The following is an 18,115-nucleotide window of genomic DNA, read 5'->3' as shown; positions in this document are numbered from 1 at the left end:
GTAGGAGTGGAGGCTGGGGAGTGGGGGTGGAGGCTGGGGAGTGGGGGTGGAGGCTGCATGGAGCACCCCTGACCTGTCTGACAATTCCCCACCCTGTGCTGTGCTATGCTTAGTCACTCAGTTGTCTGACTCTTTGAGGCCCCACGGATTGTAGCCTACCAGGCTCCTCTGTCCATGGGGATTCTCCAGGCAAGAACACTGGAGTGGATTGCCATGCCCTCCTCTAGGGGATCTTCCCAACCCAGGGATCAAACCCAGGTCTTCTGCATTGCAGGCAGATTCTTTACCGTCTGAGCCACCAGGGAAGCCTAAGAATACTGGAGTGGGTAGCCTTTCCCTTTCTCCACGGGATCTTCCCAAATCAGGAATTGAACCTGGGCCTCCTGCATTGCAGGTGGATTCTTTACCAGCTGAGCTCCCAGGGAAGCTACCCCTCAAATGGGCACTTGCTGTCTAGTCTTCAGGGACTTTAGAAGAGAGGGTAGGACTTTGAGAGGGGGAGGACCTAGCCCAGCTTAGCCAGGATACTGCAGTGACTCCATTTAAAGAGGGTAGTGGGCACTCTTCACTTGGACCACGCAGGGTCATTTTTGTACACCTTGCCTTCTAAACAAAGGAGTCTCTAAAAATGTTTGGACGAGGGGCTTTGTTCCATGACCCCTGTATCCCCTCCCCGCACCTGGACGTCACCTGGTGGGAAAGAGCCAGGATGGACACAGGGAAGACGTCTGGCAGGGAGGAAGGTGAGGCCTGGGAGCAGCTCCGAGTTCTACCAGTAGGGGGCCCCCTGTCCTAAGTGTTCTGTTGCTCCTACTGAGGACGGAAACCCCACCATCCAGAGCTGGTTTCAGGGAAATCATGGGTTTCCTTTATGTTTATGAAACCATGCCCCAGTTCTTTCTTGTCTGGGTCATGTTGCTTTACTTGAATAAGCCTTTCGGAAAACTTCTGGTCTATGCTTTTAAATGCTGCCTTCCTCTCCACCTCCCACTGCCCCCACAACAAATCTGAAATTCCCAAGACCCTTAGGCTGCAGCGTTAGACAGAAATAGCAGTGACCCAGGTTGAGTAAGATAGAAGTGCAGAACGATCTCCGGGTGCTGGATTCACGTGGGAGGGTTGCTAGCCCCTTAAGCTTTCCTTTATTGGTGAATCTGATCGTTTAACGACCCTTTATTGAGACCCCTGCTGCAAGCCGGGAGCTCTGCCTTGGGTGGGGAGGGATCAGATCTGTGCACTGTGAACCCCTTCCCCAGCGGCACAGAGGAAGGAGTGGCAGCTACCAGTGCTGGGAAGAGAGGGGAAGGTCCAGGAGGAGGGGTGCTGGTGGGGTAGGCCTTGAAGAGTGACAGGTTCCCAGAGGGAGGGGGAAGCAATGGCTGGGAGCCGGGATAGGAGGGATAGGACGTCCTGGGGGAAGACACAGTAGCTCCTTGTGGCCACCCTGTGGATGGCAAGGGTGGAGCTGCACAAGCCGAGACTGAGAGGCATGGAGGCTGGGTGGGTTTGTCTGCTAGGGCATCTCATTCTTTGGATTTTATCCTGAAAACAAGGAAAAACCAGGGGAGGCCTGAAGCATGGGAGGAGACACACCTTCGCTTATTTTAGCCACCAACTCAGGTGGTTTGGGGATGTGTTACACATGTATATTAATTCTAGCAGAACTCTTTATCGTGTGGATATGGAAGAAGTTGGGCTTCCCTGGTGGCCCAGATGGTAAAGAATCCGCCTGAAATGCAGGGTTCAATCCCTGAGTCAGGAAGATTCCCTGCAGAAGTGAATGGCTACCAACTCCAATATTCTTGCCTGGAGAATTCCATGGACAGAGCAGCCTGATGGGGTGTAGTCCATGGGGTCACAAAGAATTGGACATGAGCGAGTGACTAACACACACGCATGGAAGTTGTCTCTAAATTCAACAGACCCTTTTATTATTGATGAAAATTATGACCTAGAGTTGCCTATTAGTGATTTTGTGGTATAATTTTGATCAAGTGAGAGATGGGTGTTTCTAACAGCATGGGAATTGATCATCATGAGTCCACATAAAGCGGGCGCCTATTTAGAAGATCATGTCATCCATTTCTTGATACTTTTATGGGTGTATGCATCATCTTTATTTTTAGTGTTAACCTGATGGCCTGATTCTAAGATGAATTTTTCTGCAAGGGAGTTTCCATTGACATTGTTCTCGTTTTCAGAATTCGGCAAGATGCCACTGCCTCGCTGATTTTGCTGTGGAAGGTCACGGCGACGGGATTTCAGCAGTGCTCCCTCATCGATGGTCGGAGCGTAACCCTCCTCCAGGCTCCTGGGGGCCTTGTTCTCTTGGAGGAGATGCTTGCCTTGGGGCAGAATCACTTCATTGGTGAGTTGTGGAAATCTTGTATCTAAAACTGTGTGGGATTCAACTTGACCTCAGTTTGGTGTGTTAGAGACAGTATGTAGGGAATTTTGTCCAGATAATCTGAATTCCAGCCCTCCGCATATTTCCTCCATTTTAGGTGAGGTTTCACATATAATCAAAATTGGCTTCTGAGATGTAATTTCCAGTGTGGCTCAAAATGGGAAAATTGTGGGTTCTGGAATCCGGAGACTGTATCCCAAAACCGACCAGAGTATCCTCGGTGTGTGGTCATTGGCACTCAATGCTCTGAGTCTCGGCTTTGTTTTTGACTCTTCAGTCTTCTTTCTCCTGGAATTGTGGGCAACCTGAGGCATTGAATGTCAGTGTCTCAGAGGAAGCTTGGTTGTCACTTGATATTGGCCTGACCCAGAGCCAGGGGCTCAGCACCTGAGCAAGCACTTGATCGCATCTGAGCCTCTGACTCAGGATAACTCGGGGGAATCCCAAGTTTCTTTCGGGGTTCCTCTTGCCCACACCACCTTCCTCCATGGGTCACTTCTGAGTTTTCACATTTTCTTGAACATGGTTAAACCTGTCATTTAACCTTCTCTAAGAAAATGCACTGGTCATAGCAAACACCCTCTTCCAACAACACAAGAGAAGACTCTACACATGGACATCACCAGATGGTCAACACTGAAATCAGATTGATTATATTCTTTGTAGCCAAAGATGGAGAAGCTCTATACAGTCAACAAAAACAAGACCAGGAGCTGACTGTGGCTCAGATCATGAACTTCTTATTGCCAAATTCAGACTTAAATTGAAGAAAGTAGGGAAAACCACTAGACCATTTAGATATGACCTAACTCAAATCCCTTATGATTATACAGTGGAAGTGAGAAATAGATTTAAAGGACTAGATCTGATAGATAGAGTGCCTGATGAACTATGGAATGAGGTTTGTGACATTGTACAGGAGACAGGGTTCAAGACCATCCCCATGGAGAAGAAATGCAAAAAAGCAAATGGCTGTCTGAGGAGGCCTTACAAATAGCTGTGAAAAAGAAAAGAAGTGAAAAGCAAAGGAGAAAAGGAAAGATATAAGCATCTGAATGCAGAGTTCCAAAGAATAGCAGAAAGAGATAAGAAAGCCTTCCTCAGCGATCAATGCAAAGAAATAGAGGAAAACAACATAATGGGAAAGACTAGAGATCTCTTCAAGAAAATTAGATACCAAAAAAAAGATACCAAGGGAACATTTCATGCAAAGATGGGCTCGATAAAGGACAGAAATGGTATGGACCTAACAGAAGAAGTAGATATTAAGAAGAGGTGGCAGGAATACACAGAAGAACTGTACAAAAAAGATCTTCACTACCAAGATAATCACGATGGTGTGATCACTCAGCTAGAGCCAGACATCCTGGAATGTGAAGTCAAGTGGGCCTTAGAAAGCATCACTACAAACAAAGCTAGTGGAGATGATGGAATTCCAGATGAGCTATTTCAAATCCTGAAAGATAATGCTGTGAAAGTGCTGCACTCGATATGCCAGCAAATTAGGAAAACTCAGCAGTGGCCACAGGACTGGAAAAGGTCAGTTTTCATTCCAATTCCAAAGGAAGGCAATGCCAAAGAATGCTCAAACTACCACACAATTGCACTCATCTCACACGCTAGTAAAGTAATGCTCAAAATTCTCCAAGCCAGGCTTCAGCAATATGTGAACCATGAACTTCCAGATGTCCAAGCTGGTTTTAGAAAAGGCAGAGGAACCAGAGATCAAATTGCCAACATGCGCTGGATCATCGAAAAAACAAGAGAGTTCCAGAAAAACATCTATTTCTGCTTTATTGACTATGCCAAAGCCTTTGACTGTGTGGATCACAATAAACTGTGGAAAATTCTTCAAGAGATGGCAATACCAGACCACCTGACCTGCCTCTTGAGAAACCTGTATGCAGGTCAGGAAGCAACAGTTAGAACTGGACATGGAACAACAGACTGGTTCCAAATAGGAAAAGGAGTTCATCAAGGCTGTATATTGTCACCCTGCTTATTTAACTTCTATGCAGAGTACATCATGAGAAATGCTGGGCTGGAAGAAGCACAAACTGGAATCAAGATTACCAGGAGAAATATCAATAACCTCAGATATGTAGATGACACCACCCTTATGGCAGAAAGTGAAGAAGAACTAAAGAGCCTCTTGATGAAAGTGAAAGAGGAGAGTGAAAAAGTTGACTTAAAGCTCAACATTCAGAAAACTAAGGTCATGGCATCTGGTCCCATCACTTCATGGGAAATAGATGGGGAAACAGTGTCAGACTTTATTTTTTTGGGCTCCAAAATCACTGCAGATGGTGACTGCAGCCATGAAATTAAAAGACGCTTACTCCTTGGAAGAAAAGTTATGACCAACCTAGATAGCATATTCAAAAGCAGAGACATTACTTTGGCACCAAAGGTCCGTCTAGTCAAGGCTATGGTTTTTCCTGTGGTCATGTATGGATGTGAGAGTTGGACTGTGAAGAAAGCTGAGCACCAATGAATTGATGCTTTTGAACTGCGGTGTTGGAGAAGACTCTTGAGAGTCCCTTGGACTGCAAGGAGATCCAACCAATCCATTCTGAAAGAGATCAGCCCTGGGATTTCTTTGGAAGGAATGATGCTAAAGCTGAAACTCCAGTACTTTGGCCACCTGATGCGAAGAGTTGACTCACTGGAAAAGACTCTGATGCTGGGAGGGATTGGGGGCAGGAGGAGAAGGGGACGACAGAGGATGAGATGGCTGGATGGCATCACTGATTCGATGGACATGAGTCTGAGTGAACTCCGGGAGTTGGTGATGGACAGGGAGGCCTGGCGTGCTGTGATTCATAGGGTCGCAAAGAGTCGGACACGACTGAGCGACTGAACTGAACTGAACTGAAACTGCCACTTGTCCAACTAGCCGATTTTAGATTCCTCTGTCCTGGAGGAGAAATGGCCTTCAGAAAGTATGATTCTTCCTGAGCCCCTCTACCCCTCTTACTTCGTGCCCCCTCAAGGGCTACACTTGGGCAGTTCCCACAAGACTTTCCCAGCTTAGCCTTCGGACTGTGTCCTGCCATTTATCCTCATCCCAGGGATGGGACTTGAAGTCCGGCCCCTTAGCATGCCAATAGCATCCTGACTTTATTCAGACATGTGCCATCCTGCAGCTGCCACTCAAAGACACAAGCTCAAGTTTAGACTCTGCCCATCCCAGTCCAGTGCGTCCCCGTGGCTGCTGAGTCTTGCTCTTGGCGCCCTATCCCGTTCAGTCGCATTCTCCAACAGTTCTCATCTCGAGGATGGGGGAGCCAGAGGGCAGAGGCAGCACCTGTCTCGCAGGGGTGTTGAAAAGGTTTAATGAAAATGGATGTAAAAGTATAAATTACAAATGTTAGGAATGATTTTGGTTAATTTCATTATTGTTTCCTGAGGTACACTAAATATTTTGCTAAACTAAATAGAAGCATTAAGATGTATTCTCCAAGAGATGTGTTTGATGCAAATATAATGAAGATAAACTGGGAAAATAAAATGCTCAACTCATATAATTTATAGTGTTATTTTATATTGGGTCCTTCTCTGATGATAAAGGCATTTCCTAATCTTTGGAAATCTAACTTGGGGTAGGGGCAGGGATTTTACTGGATGGAGAGAAGGTAAAAAAGAAATCAGCTTGGGAGTGGACATGCTGGTGAAAGAGAGACAGTAATCAACTTTGGACCCATTTTTGGCTATTAAAATGGATAGTAGATTATTAGAAAGTATGTAATGAAGTGTTGTCAACAGTCAAATCTCAATTTTACTCCCTGATGCAAGTAACTATTATTTGCATCCATGTCTGTTGTAACAGTTTATTTAAGAAGAAATGGTTTGTATATTTTGATATATAGTTTCAATTTAATTTTATATTAAGCTTATAAGGTTTTCTTTTTAGTATATTAGCCTGTTCTATGACATGAAGCTCTTTCAAGAAAATGTATGAGTTGTTACTACTCTTTAAAATGTCATTAATTTTGCCAAAATATATACACTTGAAATGTTATATTACATTTTATATTGCTTTGGGTTGTAACATAACTGTGATTTAGACTGATATTGGGAGTAGGGATAAATATTAATAGAGAAAGATTTTCCAGTGTTAATATTAATTTATTCTTTTGAGATACAAGGAATTTTATGAACTCCAGCATAATTTGTGTTCCTTTTACTAGCAGAAAATTTCACAGAAAAACATGCCTTTGGTTGAATTGTTCCTTGGAGGAGTAGTTTCCAAAAAATTTATTTAACATATTGATAACTCAGGTAAGGAATTCTTTCTCAAAACTTATATAGGTTATGATGGAGAGACCATGATTTTGATCCTTTATTTCTCCAAATCATTATTTTCCATTTTGAAAATTTGTGATCTGATATCTTTTTAAATTTCCTAACTAGAGCTTCCTATTTTATGTGGCTTTTAGTGTTACTCTTTCTAAAGGTAGCAGTCGTGTTTCACGAGCTCCTTCCGAGAGAAAACGTCTGCTTCCTCAATGAGAATTTGGTGACACCTACACGTTGCCAGCTACTTCTTTTACAAATTCTTTTTGTCTTAAACAAGATTTAGCTTTTGTAATCATTGTGGAAGCCTTTTGCTTCCTACTTCGACGTGTTTTTAACTTTCTTTTTGACAGTTTAATTTTTTAAAAAGCAACTTCTTATAATAATTTCTTTTTTTTAAACAATAATAGACTCTGTAGGTATGAATACATTTAGTGTAGAACCAAAAAACTATACTGAAGGATACAATGGCATTCGTTAGATGGATGAATGAAGGGATGCTAGTGCAGGTGGGGGAAAACTTCCGTGTGGAAGGGAGAGGATGTTGCAGAGCTGTGGGCTGTGTTCAGTCACTACTGCTTCTTCCTAGAAAGAAACCTGAGGCCGACTCCGGAACCACCTTCTTTCCTTCCTCCCGGTAGATTCCTGTCCATAACTGAGGTTCCAAGGAGTTTTAATATTTCCCTGCAACAGAGCAGAGGAGCCCATTTTGTGTCTCTGAGAGACAAACTTGGTTGCCATTACCAGCTTTCCATAAATGTTCTTTTCTAAAGTTTGTCACTGAGCTGCTGCTGCTGCTGCTAAGTTGCTTCAGTCGTGTCCGACTCTGTGCAGGAGTCTCACATTAATATTCTACACATTCCAGTGATGAGAATGTATTTATCTCTGACCTTTTCAGTGCTACTCCTTTTAATCTCTTCCAGTTTCCCTCCATTACCATGACCTTATGAATATTTATACTGTTTTGTGGAAAGCAAGAGGTGACTTAACATTGTAACACAACGGATAGCTCTTCCCTCTGGGCCTCAGCGTACCCGCCCCTTTGCTCCTGTGCTGCTGCTGCTGCTAAGTAGCTTGAGTCGTGTCCGACTCTGTGCGACCCCATAGACGGAAGCCCACAAGGCTCCCCCATCCCTGGGATTCTCCAGGCAAGAACACTGGAGTGGGTTGCCGTTTCCTTCTCCAATGCATGAAAGTGAAAAGTGAAAGTGAAGTCGCTCAGTCGTATCCGACTCTTCGGGACCCCATGGACTGCAGCCCACCAGGCTCCTCTGTCCATGGGATTTTCCAGGCAAGAGTACTGGAGTGGGGTGCCATTGCCTTCTCCATGAGGTCTACCCAACTTCAGCTCTTCCACCTTCTTCTTAATTATCCTTTCTGCTTTCCCTAAATGTGTCTTTTCCAAATATCTTATTTGCTTTAAGCAATGTTTTTGGGTTAAAGGGGCTTCTCTGGTGACTCAGACTATAAAACTTGCCAGCAGTGCAGGAGACCTGGGTTCGATACTTGCTTCTGGAATGAGAATGGGAATGGCCACCCACTCCAGTATTCTTGCCTGGAGAATCCCATGGCCAGAGGAGCCTGGCATTACAGTCCATGGGGTTGCAAAGAGTTGGACATGACTAACACACCACTTGGGCTAAAGAACCAAATTGGCCTTGTTTGTTGACTTATTGGAAAAGACTCTGATGCTGGGAGGGATTGGGGGCAGGAGAAGGGGACGACAGAAGATGAGATGGTTGGATGGCATCACCGACTCGATGGACATGAGTATGAGTGAACTCCGGAGTTGATGATGGACAGGGAGCCTGGCGTGCTGCGATTCATGGGGTCGCAAAGAGTCGGACACGACTGAGCGACTGAACTGAACTGAACTGAACTGAGTACCTTCTCCCTGCGAGGTGTCTGAGGTGCTCTTAGCTCTGTGGGGATCCATTCACCCAGTGCTCTGGATTCCCAAGTAGTAAAGATTCATCGTTCCAGGTGCATTTCCATAAAATGCAGTTGGGGCTTGCCTGACTGATGTACGGTCTTTCTTCAGTTTTGTATTACTTGCTGTTGCTTGCAGACATTGCCTTGATGATCTCAGGAGGTGGAGCCAAACCAGCTCTCTGGGTGGGAGAGCTGTTGGAGGTCTCCATTTCCTTAGGGTGAAAGCCCCATTGGACTCCTTCTCTAAGCTTTTATTTCCTCTTGTCACCTGTCCTTAGGCATGTTTTCCTCCAGTTATACTCAATGGGGGCTTCCCTTGTGGCTCAGATGGTAAAGAATCCACCTGCCAATGCAGGAGACCCAAGTTTGATTCCTGGGTGGGGAAGATCCTCTGGAGGAGGAAATGGCAACCTACTGCAGTATTCTTGCCTGGAAAATCCCACGGACAGAGGAACCTGACGGGCTACAGTCCACGGTTTGCAGAGTCAGACATGACTGAGCAAGTAACATATACTCAATGGAGCTCTGCTCCAGTCACCTACTACCTTCCCCACCTGGACCTCTTCCACCCTCCCAGCCTCTCTGTTCCTCAGACGGCCAGCTCTGTCTGTTAGAGAATTCCTTGGTAGTTCAGTGATTAGGACTCCACGCTGTCACTGTGATGGGCCTGGGCTTTGATCCTTGGTCCGGGAACTAAAATTGCACAAGCTGTGCAGCTTGGCCAAAAAGAAAGAAAGAAGGACAACCTCATTTAAACTCTCCTCGCTTGGAGCTGTACAGGAGAAAAACAGCCAGCTGAAGTTCTACTCTACATAGACTCCCAAATCTCAAATATCTGTGAACTCTTACAAATTCCTACAGACACACAGATGACTCCAGAATATCCTCATAGTTATTTCTCTTTCTGATCAGAAAACCCAGCAGGGGATGTGTGCTTTACTGATGCTTCTTATCGACCTATTTACTCAGAGAAACACTGCTTTTTCCCCTCTTACTTTTTTCTTTTATGGTTTGTATTTGTTGCTTCCTCAATCTGATAGTTTATCTTTCTTCTTCCTCGATTTTATTTTTCTTTCCCTCCAGCTCATCCTCTCTCCACTGTTGTTTCTTTTCAGTGGTCTAGCTGCTTGTATTTGCTTTCTTTGACTTTCCTCATTATCTTTTCCTGCTCATTACCTACTATTCTTTTCATCACTTTTACCACATTTATACCATTCTTTCATACAGTTTTTAGTATATTTTTATCTCTAATTTATATTTTAAAAGGAAATTCATTTCTGTTTTATCTAGACCAATGGTATATTGTTTATAATTTACAAAAAAACCTGCTCTTATAACTTTCGATCCATTTGAACTTTAAAAAGGAAGGACTAGTGCTGTCCTTTTAGGAGCTGGGATCACTTTTTCAGGATTATAGCTAATAGATTTGTTGCAGAGAAAAGCCAATTCTGACTCCATGTTGAAACTTTCTTTGAGTTGCTTTCTGTTGTTTGTTATTATAATCATACATAATGACCTGCCTCAGAGAATTCTGCCCCTCTGCCTGCCTGTTAAACTGAAGTGCTTTTGTTCAGGACACTGTCTACCTGTGGATGGGTACAGAAAGGAAGAAACTAACACATACCCTGCCTGAGCCTTGTCATTCTAGGACATACTTACAAGATTAATGGCCTTTTTACTTTGTTTCCTCATCTCCGCCCCCCACCCCCCCCCACCCTCCATCTCTGATCTACAAAAAAACCCTAGCATCCAGATCTTGATAAGATGGTTATTTTGAGACATTAGTTTGCCATCTTCTTGGTCAGCTGGACCTCATCTCTTCTGTGAGCTTGCACTCAATAACAGATTAACCACTGGAAATCAGTGACTTCCAGGTCTTTGTAACTGACATCATAACTTGATTAGACATGATCCCAGTCTGCCCAAGACCTTTTTGTGCCACCTGGGAGCTGTAGAATGCTTTATATTTCCTTGATTCTGAATTTACAATTAAAAAAGATTCTGATCTTGCAAAATGATAATTTGTAAAGCAGTGGTTTCTATTGATTTTCTTCTCTTGAGAAATAAGGAGAAATAACTCAGTACTTGAGCAGGTACAATGAGGGTTGAGACTTTTATTGAGGTAATAAGATGGCTTTGGTACAGTAGACCTTCACAGCCCCAGGGGTTTAAATCTTCATGGACTTACCCATTACATTTGTTTTTAATGACATCATGATGCTTCCTTGGAGATACAATCTTTTGTAGTCTGTTTATTCTGGTATGTTTTTTAAAAAAATGGAATTTTCAATATGCATCGAGTGGATGGATGCTGCTATTCATAGGTGGAAGTTCCTAGTTTGGGCTCAGTTGGCCCCTTGTTTTGCAGTAGTTGTGGGGGGTCAAAGGTCACTTCACGGAGCCCAGGAAGCTCTTAAAATGCACTATAGACTTTTGTGTATTTGTGCAGCCTTCTTAGGAGAAAGGTCAAACTTCATTGGATTCTCAGAGACATCTGTGTCTCTTTTATAACCAACTCATTAAGCTGTTGTGGGCATCTCAAGTGGCTCAGTGGTAAAGAAACTATCTGCCAATGCAGGAGACATGAGTTCCATCCTGGGTCCAGAAGATGCCCTGGAGAAGGAAATGGCACCCCACTCCAGTACTCTTGCCTGGAAAATCTCATGGACGGAGGAGCCTGGTAGGCTGCAGTCCATGGGGTCACTGAGTCGGACACGACTGAGCGACTTCACTTTGACTTTTCACTTTCATGCATTGGAGAAGGAAATGGAAACCCACTCCAGTACTCTTGCCTGGAGAATCCCAGGGACGGGGGAGCCTGGTGGGCTGCCATCTATGGGGTCGCACACAGTCGGACACAACTGAAGCGACTTAGCAGCAGCAGCAGCAAGCAGCAGAGCTGTGGGAAATATTTCCTTATTAGTTTTGAAAATCTGCATTGAATGCCTTATTTCTCAGGCACTGTTGTTGTTCAGTCACTCAGTCATGTCTGACTCTTTGGGACCCCATAGACTGCAGCACACCTGGCTTCCCTGTCCTTCACCATTTCCTGGAGCTTGCTCAAACTCATGTCCATTGAGCAAGTGATGCCATCCAACCATCTTGTCCTCTGTCATCCCCTTCTCCTCCTGCCTTCAATCTTTCCCAGTATCAGGGTCTTTTCTAATGAGTTGACTCTTCATATCAGGTGGCCAAAGGATTGGAGCTTCAGCTTCAGCTTCTTGACCTGTATACAGGTTTTTCAGGAGACAGGTAAGGTTGTCTAGTATTCCCATCTCACTTAGAATTTTCCATAATTTGTTGTGATCCACACAGTCAAAGGCATGGTCAATGAAGCAGAAGTAGATGTTTTTCTGGAGTTTTCTTGCTTTTTCTCTGATCCAACGAATGTTGGCAAGTTGGTCTCTGGTTCTTTGCCTTTCTAAATCCAGACTGAACATCTGGAAGTTCTCTGGACATGTACTGTTGAAGCCTGGCTTGGAGAATTTTGAGCATTACTTTGCTAGCATGTGAAATGCCAAAGAATGTTCAAACTACCACACATCTGCACTCAGGCCCTGTGCTTATCTGTAAATGGGAAATTGATTTAGGTGCGGTCTCTGAGTTCAAGGGGCAACAAAGGAGGAGACAAGGGGTGTGTCAAAGACTAAGGAGCAGCTAACTCTCCCAGGACGATGGGGGCAGGGTTTGTGGTGGGCAGGCAAAAGATTATTCTTGGCTTTGCAAAGGGCAGTGGGTAACAATTTAATGGCACAGGAGTCTGTGTAATTAAGATAACTTAATAATAGTGCTAAAAATTGACTAATGGTCAGTACAAATAGAAATAGGCTTTAATTTCAACAGGCCCATAATAGAACCTTGGAAAATCCTATCCACTCTTCTAACTGCTTCTTAAACATGAACAAATACACATAAAGTTAAGTCCTCAAAGGGGTGAATTTATGTCCTGGGTTTTCTATTTATCCTCAACAGGTAAAGGAAGTCTAGTCTTTGACATGATTTTTCAGGAAGTCTTTTAGAAGCTTTTAATAAAGCTCTGTTTTTTTACTCTTGAACTCTCTCCCTTCCCTTCTGGGTACACTGTTCCTATAAGATTTGTCCTTTAAAATGTAAGTTCAAAGTAGTTTAGCTGGAGTTGAATGTCTCATACCATAAATTTGATGAAAAGAGGGATTTGGGCAAAAGTGTTCTCAAAAGTCAGGGGACTCCATGAGGACTGCACTGGTTGGGGTGAGGGTGGTGGGCAGTAGTCAAAGGGAAATTTTTGAATAGAAAAGTAGGGACAGGAGATTTTTTAAAACATCATAGTTTGGTTGAAGCACTCTGAAGCCTTGTATAGCGACCAATGTTAATGATGAAGGCAGGAGGAGAAGGGGATGACAGAGGATAAGATGGTTGGATGGCATCACCAACTCAATGGACATGAGTTTGAGCAAGCTCCAGGAGTTGGTGACGGACGGGGAAGCCTGGCATGCTGCAGTCCATGGGGTCACAAAGAGTCGGATACAACTGAGCCACTGAATTGAACTGAACTGATTTAATGGTATGAGCTTCCCTGGTGGCTCAGATGGTAAAAAATCCACTTGCAGTGTGGGAGATCTGTGTTTAATCCCTGGATAGGGAAGATCCCTATCCTTTATCCCCTGGAGGAGAGCATGGCAGCCCACTCCAGTATTCTTGCCTGGAGAATCTCCATGGACAGAGAAGCTTGGTGGGCTACAGTCCATGGGATTGAGAAGAGTTGGACACCACTGAGTGAATAAGCGCAGCACATTTAATGGTATGCGTTTTCTGCAAGCCCCTCAGATCTTACATTAATAGACTAAATAAAGATATAAAGACATAAGGTACTGACTGGGGCACTTAAAATTTCAGAATATTCCATACTAGACCTTGATGGTATCTTAATTGAGTATGATACATTTTAAGACCATTAGTATGAGGATAGGTATTTGCATCCTAGTTCTGAATCAGCAAAGCAGGGTGGGTTCTCCAAAATGTCTTAACTCATCTTTCTTGTACCCAGGTTGCTGCCTGACTACTTTTTAAAACTTTCGTTCTCATAGTGTCAGAACCTGCATTCTCCCGACCTGCTTAATTACATGAAGACTCAGTTTCCAGGTCATCCTCCAACAAGCCTACAATATTTAATGAGCTCTTATTGGTGGAGATCGATGGAGTATACATCATACCATCCAAACATGGGGCTCTGAGGTCCCTGGCCCCTTGGCTGTACACTGAGCTGGAATCTTCCTCTCTAAGTCCACAAGTATTGAACTTCCTCTGGCTTTGAGGAGAATATTTGTAACATCTAATTTCTTGCAGGTGTAAGGCCACACTGTCTCTAGTTCCCTTTCAGGGCTGTCATGCTATCCAGCTTCTCTGCCCATAGTAGGCCCTCATCTTGTGGTCTGGATCCTGTCTTCCTGAAACCTGGAGCAGTTCTGCCTGGACCACCCCTAGGTCTTGCACACTGATGCCAGCCTGGAATGGGGATGTCTTTTCCCCCTTCTGAATCTTGTGGTTGGAATTACTGGTCACCCTTTCCAGATATTCAGTTCAGTCAGTCAGTTCAGTCACTCAGTTGTGTCTGACTCTTTGAAACCCCATGGACTGCAGCACACCAGGCTTCCATGTCCATCACCAGCTCTTGGAGCTTTACTCAAACTCATGTCCATGGCGTCAGTGATGCCATCCAACCATCTCATCCTCTGTTGTCCCCTTCTCCTCCTGCCTTCAATCTTTCCCAGCATCAGGGTCTTTTCCAATGAGTCAGTTCTTTGCATAAGGTGGCCAAAGCATTGGAGTTTCAGCTTCAGCATCAATTCTTCCAAAGACTCTTCAGGACTGACTTCCTTTAGGATTGACTGGTTGGATCTCCTTACAGTCCTAGGGACTCTCAAGAGTCTTCTCCAACACCACAGTTCAAAAGCATCAATTCTTTGGCACTCCAGTCCTGCAGGTTTCCCATTTATTTCTCTCTCTGGGTAGCTGGCATAGTTTTTTTCTCAGCCCTGTCTTCGTTCCCTTCTTCTAACTCTTTTATGAAATCATTGCTTTTCAACCACTTAAATTTCACCCACCCCTTTGATAATCAAGTTTGCAGCCAGCATCACACAAATCAGTGTCTAAATTGTTCCCTATCCTTTTAGATTTTTTTGTATGTTAATTTTGTATCTTTAATCAGACTATAAATGTCTAGAGAGAAGGCACCATGTCACTTCTCCTTGCACTGTGATGGTCACATGGTAACCTGAGTGATTACATTTTGTTCATTTGTCACAAAGAGTTGTAAAGTCAACCAACTCTTTGTGATCCCAGGGACTGTAGCCTGCCAGGTCCCTCTGTCCATGGGATTTCCCAGGCAAGAATATTGGAGTGGGTTGCCATGTCCTCTCTGGGGGATCTTCCCAACCCAGGGATTGAATCTGTGTCTCCTGCACTGCAGGCAGATTCTTTACCCCTGAGCCACTTGGGAAGCCCCTACACTTTGTTCATATGTAACAATTATTCTGCTCAGTGAATGCCACATGAGGAAAATTTCCAGTTGCCAGTACCAATCTTAAGATTTCTTTTTAAGTTTTCACAGCCCACCTCTGTGACACTTAAACTTTACCCCTTTTTTTATTACATTAAAAGTAGAGGATCAAATGAAGAATAAAGAAAGAAAGAAAAACTTTTCATCATTCTTTTGGGAATGCTACATTTTGCACCTTATCCTTTAAGATGTCTTGCTCTGGGGACCAGGGGTAACACTGTCAAAGAAAGTTTGGAAAGGATACCAGCTGTAGAATCATTAACATCTTCTTTTGCTAAAAGGTTAAGATTGAACAAAGAAAATGCAAATATTTCACCTTTTCATGGTCATTTTAAAGCCACAGTTGAATATGGTCTATTGAACTCCCTGTTATGGGTGAAAAACTTGGGAATGTTTGAATAAAGGCAATAGTTGGAAGAGAACAAAAGCAGAAGTATAAGTCTGTCCTGAACAGCATAATTTAGATAAAATTTTTATAGCTCACATTGACCTAGTTAGGAGATTTCTGTTCAATTTAAGTTTTATTCAAATTGAAGTCACATTTCAATATTATTAATAGTCAAGATTATTCTTTTTATAATTGGTAATGACTATTAGGATTTTTAGGTAATAGGTAATGACTATTAGGACAATGGTATGATCACTCACCTAGAGCCAGACATCCTGGAATGTGAAGTCAAGTGGGCCTTAGAAAGCATCACTACAAACAAAGCTAGTGGAGGTGATGGCATTCCAGTTGAGCTATTTCAAATCCTGAAAAAGATGATGCTGTGAAAGTGCTGCACTCAATATGCCAGCAAATTTGGAAAACTCAGCAGTGGCCACAGGACTGGAAAAGGTCAGTTTTCATTCCAATCCCAAAGAAAGGCAATGCCAAAGAATGCTCAAACTACCGCACAATTGCACTCATCTCACATGCTAGTAAAGTAATGCTCAAAATTCTCTAAGCCAGGCTTCAACAATACGTGAACTGTAAACTTCCAGATGTTCAAGCTGGTTTTAGAAAAGGCAGAGGAACCAGAGATCAAATTGCCAACATCCACTGGATCATCGAAAAAACAAGAGAGTTCCAGAAAAACATCTATTTCTGCTTTATTGACTATGCCAAAGCCTTTGACTGTGTGGATCACAATAAACTGTGGAAAATTCTGAAAGAGATGGCAATACCAGACCACCTGATCTGCCTCTTGAAAAACTTATATGCAGGTCAGGAAGCAACAGTTAGAACTGGACATGGAACAACAGACTGGTTCCAAATAGGAAAAGAAGTATGTCAAGGCTGTATATTATCACCCTGCTTATTTAACTTCTATGCAGAGTACATCATGAGAAACGCTAGGCTGGAAGAAGCACAAGCTGGAATCAAGATTGCCGGGAGAAATATCAATAGCCTCAGATATGCAGATGACACCACCCTTATGGCAGAAAGTGAAGAGGAACTCAAAAGCCTCTTGATGAAAGTGAAAGAGGAGAGTGAAAAAGTTGGCTTAAAGCTCAACATTCAGAAAATGAAGATCATGGCATCTGGTCCCATCACTTCATGGGAAATAGACGGGGAAACAGTGGAAACAGTGTCAGACTTTATTTTTTTGGGCTCCAAAATCACTGAAGATGGTGACTGAAACCATGAAATTAAAAGATGCTTACTCCTTGGAAGGAAAGTTATGACCAAACTAGATAGCATATTGAAAAGCAGAGACATTACTTTGCCAACAAAGGTCTGTCTAGTCAAGGCTATGGTTTTTCCATTGGTCATGTATGGATGTGAGAGTTGGACTGTGAAGAAAGCTGAGCACCAATGAATTGATGCTTTTGAACTGTGGTGTTGGAGAAGACTCTTGAGAGTTCCTTGGACTGCAAGGAGATCCAACTACTCCATTCTGAAGGAGATCAGCCCTGGATGTTCTTTGGAAGGAATGATGCTAAAGCTGAAACTCCAATACTTTGGCCACCTGATGCGAAGAGTTGACTCATTGGAAAAGACTCTGATGCTGGGAGGGATTGGGGGCAGGAGGAGAAGGGGACGACAGAGGATGAGATGGCTGAATGGCATCACTGACTTGATGGACATGAGTTTGAGAGAACTCCGGGAGGTGGTGATGGACAGGGAGGCCTGTTGTGTGGCGATTCACGGAGTTGTAAAGGGTTGGACACGACTGAGCGACTGAACTGAACTGAACTGATTAGTATTTTTGGTTGCTAGTTGGCTTTGAACCACGGTGCTTTGGCATCTTCCTCAATATTGTCATGGTGAGCATCATTTTTTTATTGGTACTTACTGACTGTGGTGATAAACCAGACATTTTTTAAAAAAAAACCACTCTATTATAAATACACATGGTCCCTAAAGTTAACAGTATAATACTCACTGGGCCCCATGGAGCATTGGTTAATCAGACTGTAGTGGAATTGGGGCAGGTGAGTGAAGATGAATGAGACATTTCTCTTACCCTTCAGGATAGCCCCTGGAATCAGGCTTCCTAGAAAGGCAGATTGCTGGCCTATGGAGAATAGGTTGGTGGTTGCCAGAGATGGTGGGTGGGGTGTGGAGAGTGTGTGAAATTGATGAAGGGGGTCAAAAGGTACAAACTTCTGGTTATAAAATAAGTAAACGTGGATGCCATGCACAGCATGGTAACTGTAGTTAATAAGACTGTATTGCATGTTTGAAAGTTTCTACGAGGGTAGATCTTAAAATTTCTTTTACAAGAAAAAACATTTGTAACTATGGATGGTCATGTATATTAACTGGACTGATTGTGCTGGTCATTCTGCAATAATACAAATATCAAATCGCTTTGTTGTACCCCTGAAACCGATATACTGTTGTATGTCAATTACACCTCAATAAAAAATAAGTAAAAAAGAAGATGGTGCAAGTAATTCTCCTGTTATGTGAGCCTGATGCCTTAAGTGGGGAGGAGGGGGTTTGCTTGATTTTC

The 18,115-nt window shown here is 43.5% G+C and overlaps 1 protein-coding gene across 1 annotated transcript in view; it reads left to right on the top strand.

The window, feature by feature from the left end:
• DNER (delta/notch like EGF repeat containing) overlaps positions 1-18,115 on the top strand; it is a 391,251-nt gene that overhangs the window by 148,093 nt on the left and 225,043 nt on the right. Inside the window, exon 4 of the mRNA XM_003585774.3 lies at positions 2,202-2,368. Within this exon, the coding sequence (XP_003585822.1) occupies positions 2,202-2,368 (167 nt within the window). The remainder of the gene's footprint in view (positions 1-2,201; positions 2,369-18,115) is intronic.

This window comes from Bos taurus, chromosome 2 (assembly GCF_002263795.3).
Source record: "Bos taurus isolate L1 Dominette 01449 registration number 42190680 breed Hereford chromosome 2, ARS-UCD2.0, whole genome shotgun sequence".
Lineage (NCBI taxonomy): Eukaryota > Metazoa > Chordata > Mammalia > Artiodactyla > Bovidae > Bos > Bos taurus.
The sequence above is the reverse complement of the archived record's forward strand: the minus strand, read 5'-3'. Positions and strand labels throughout refer to the sequence as shown.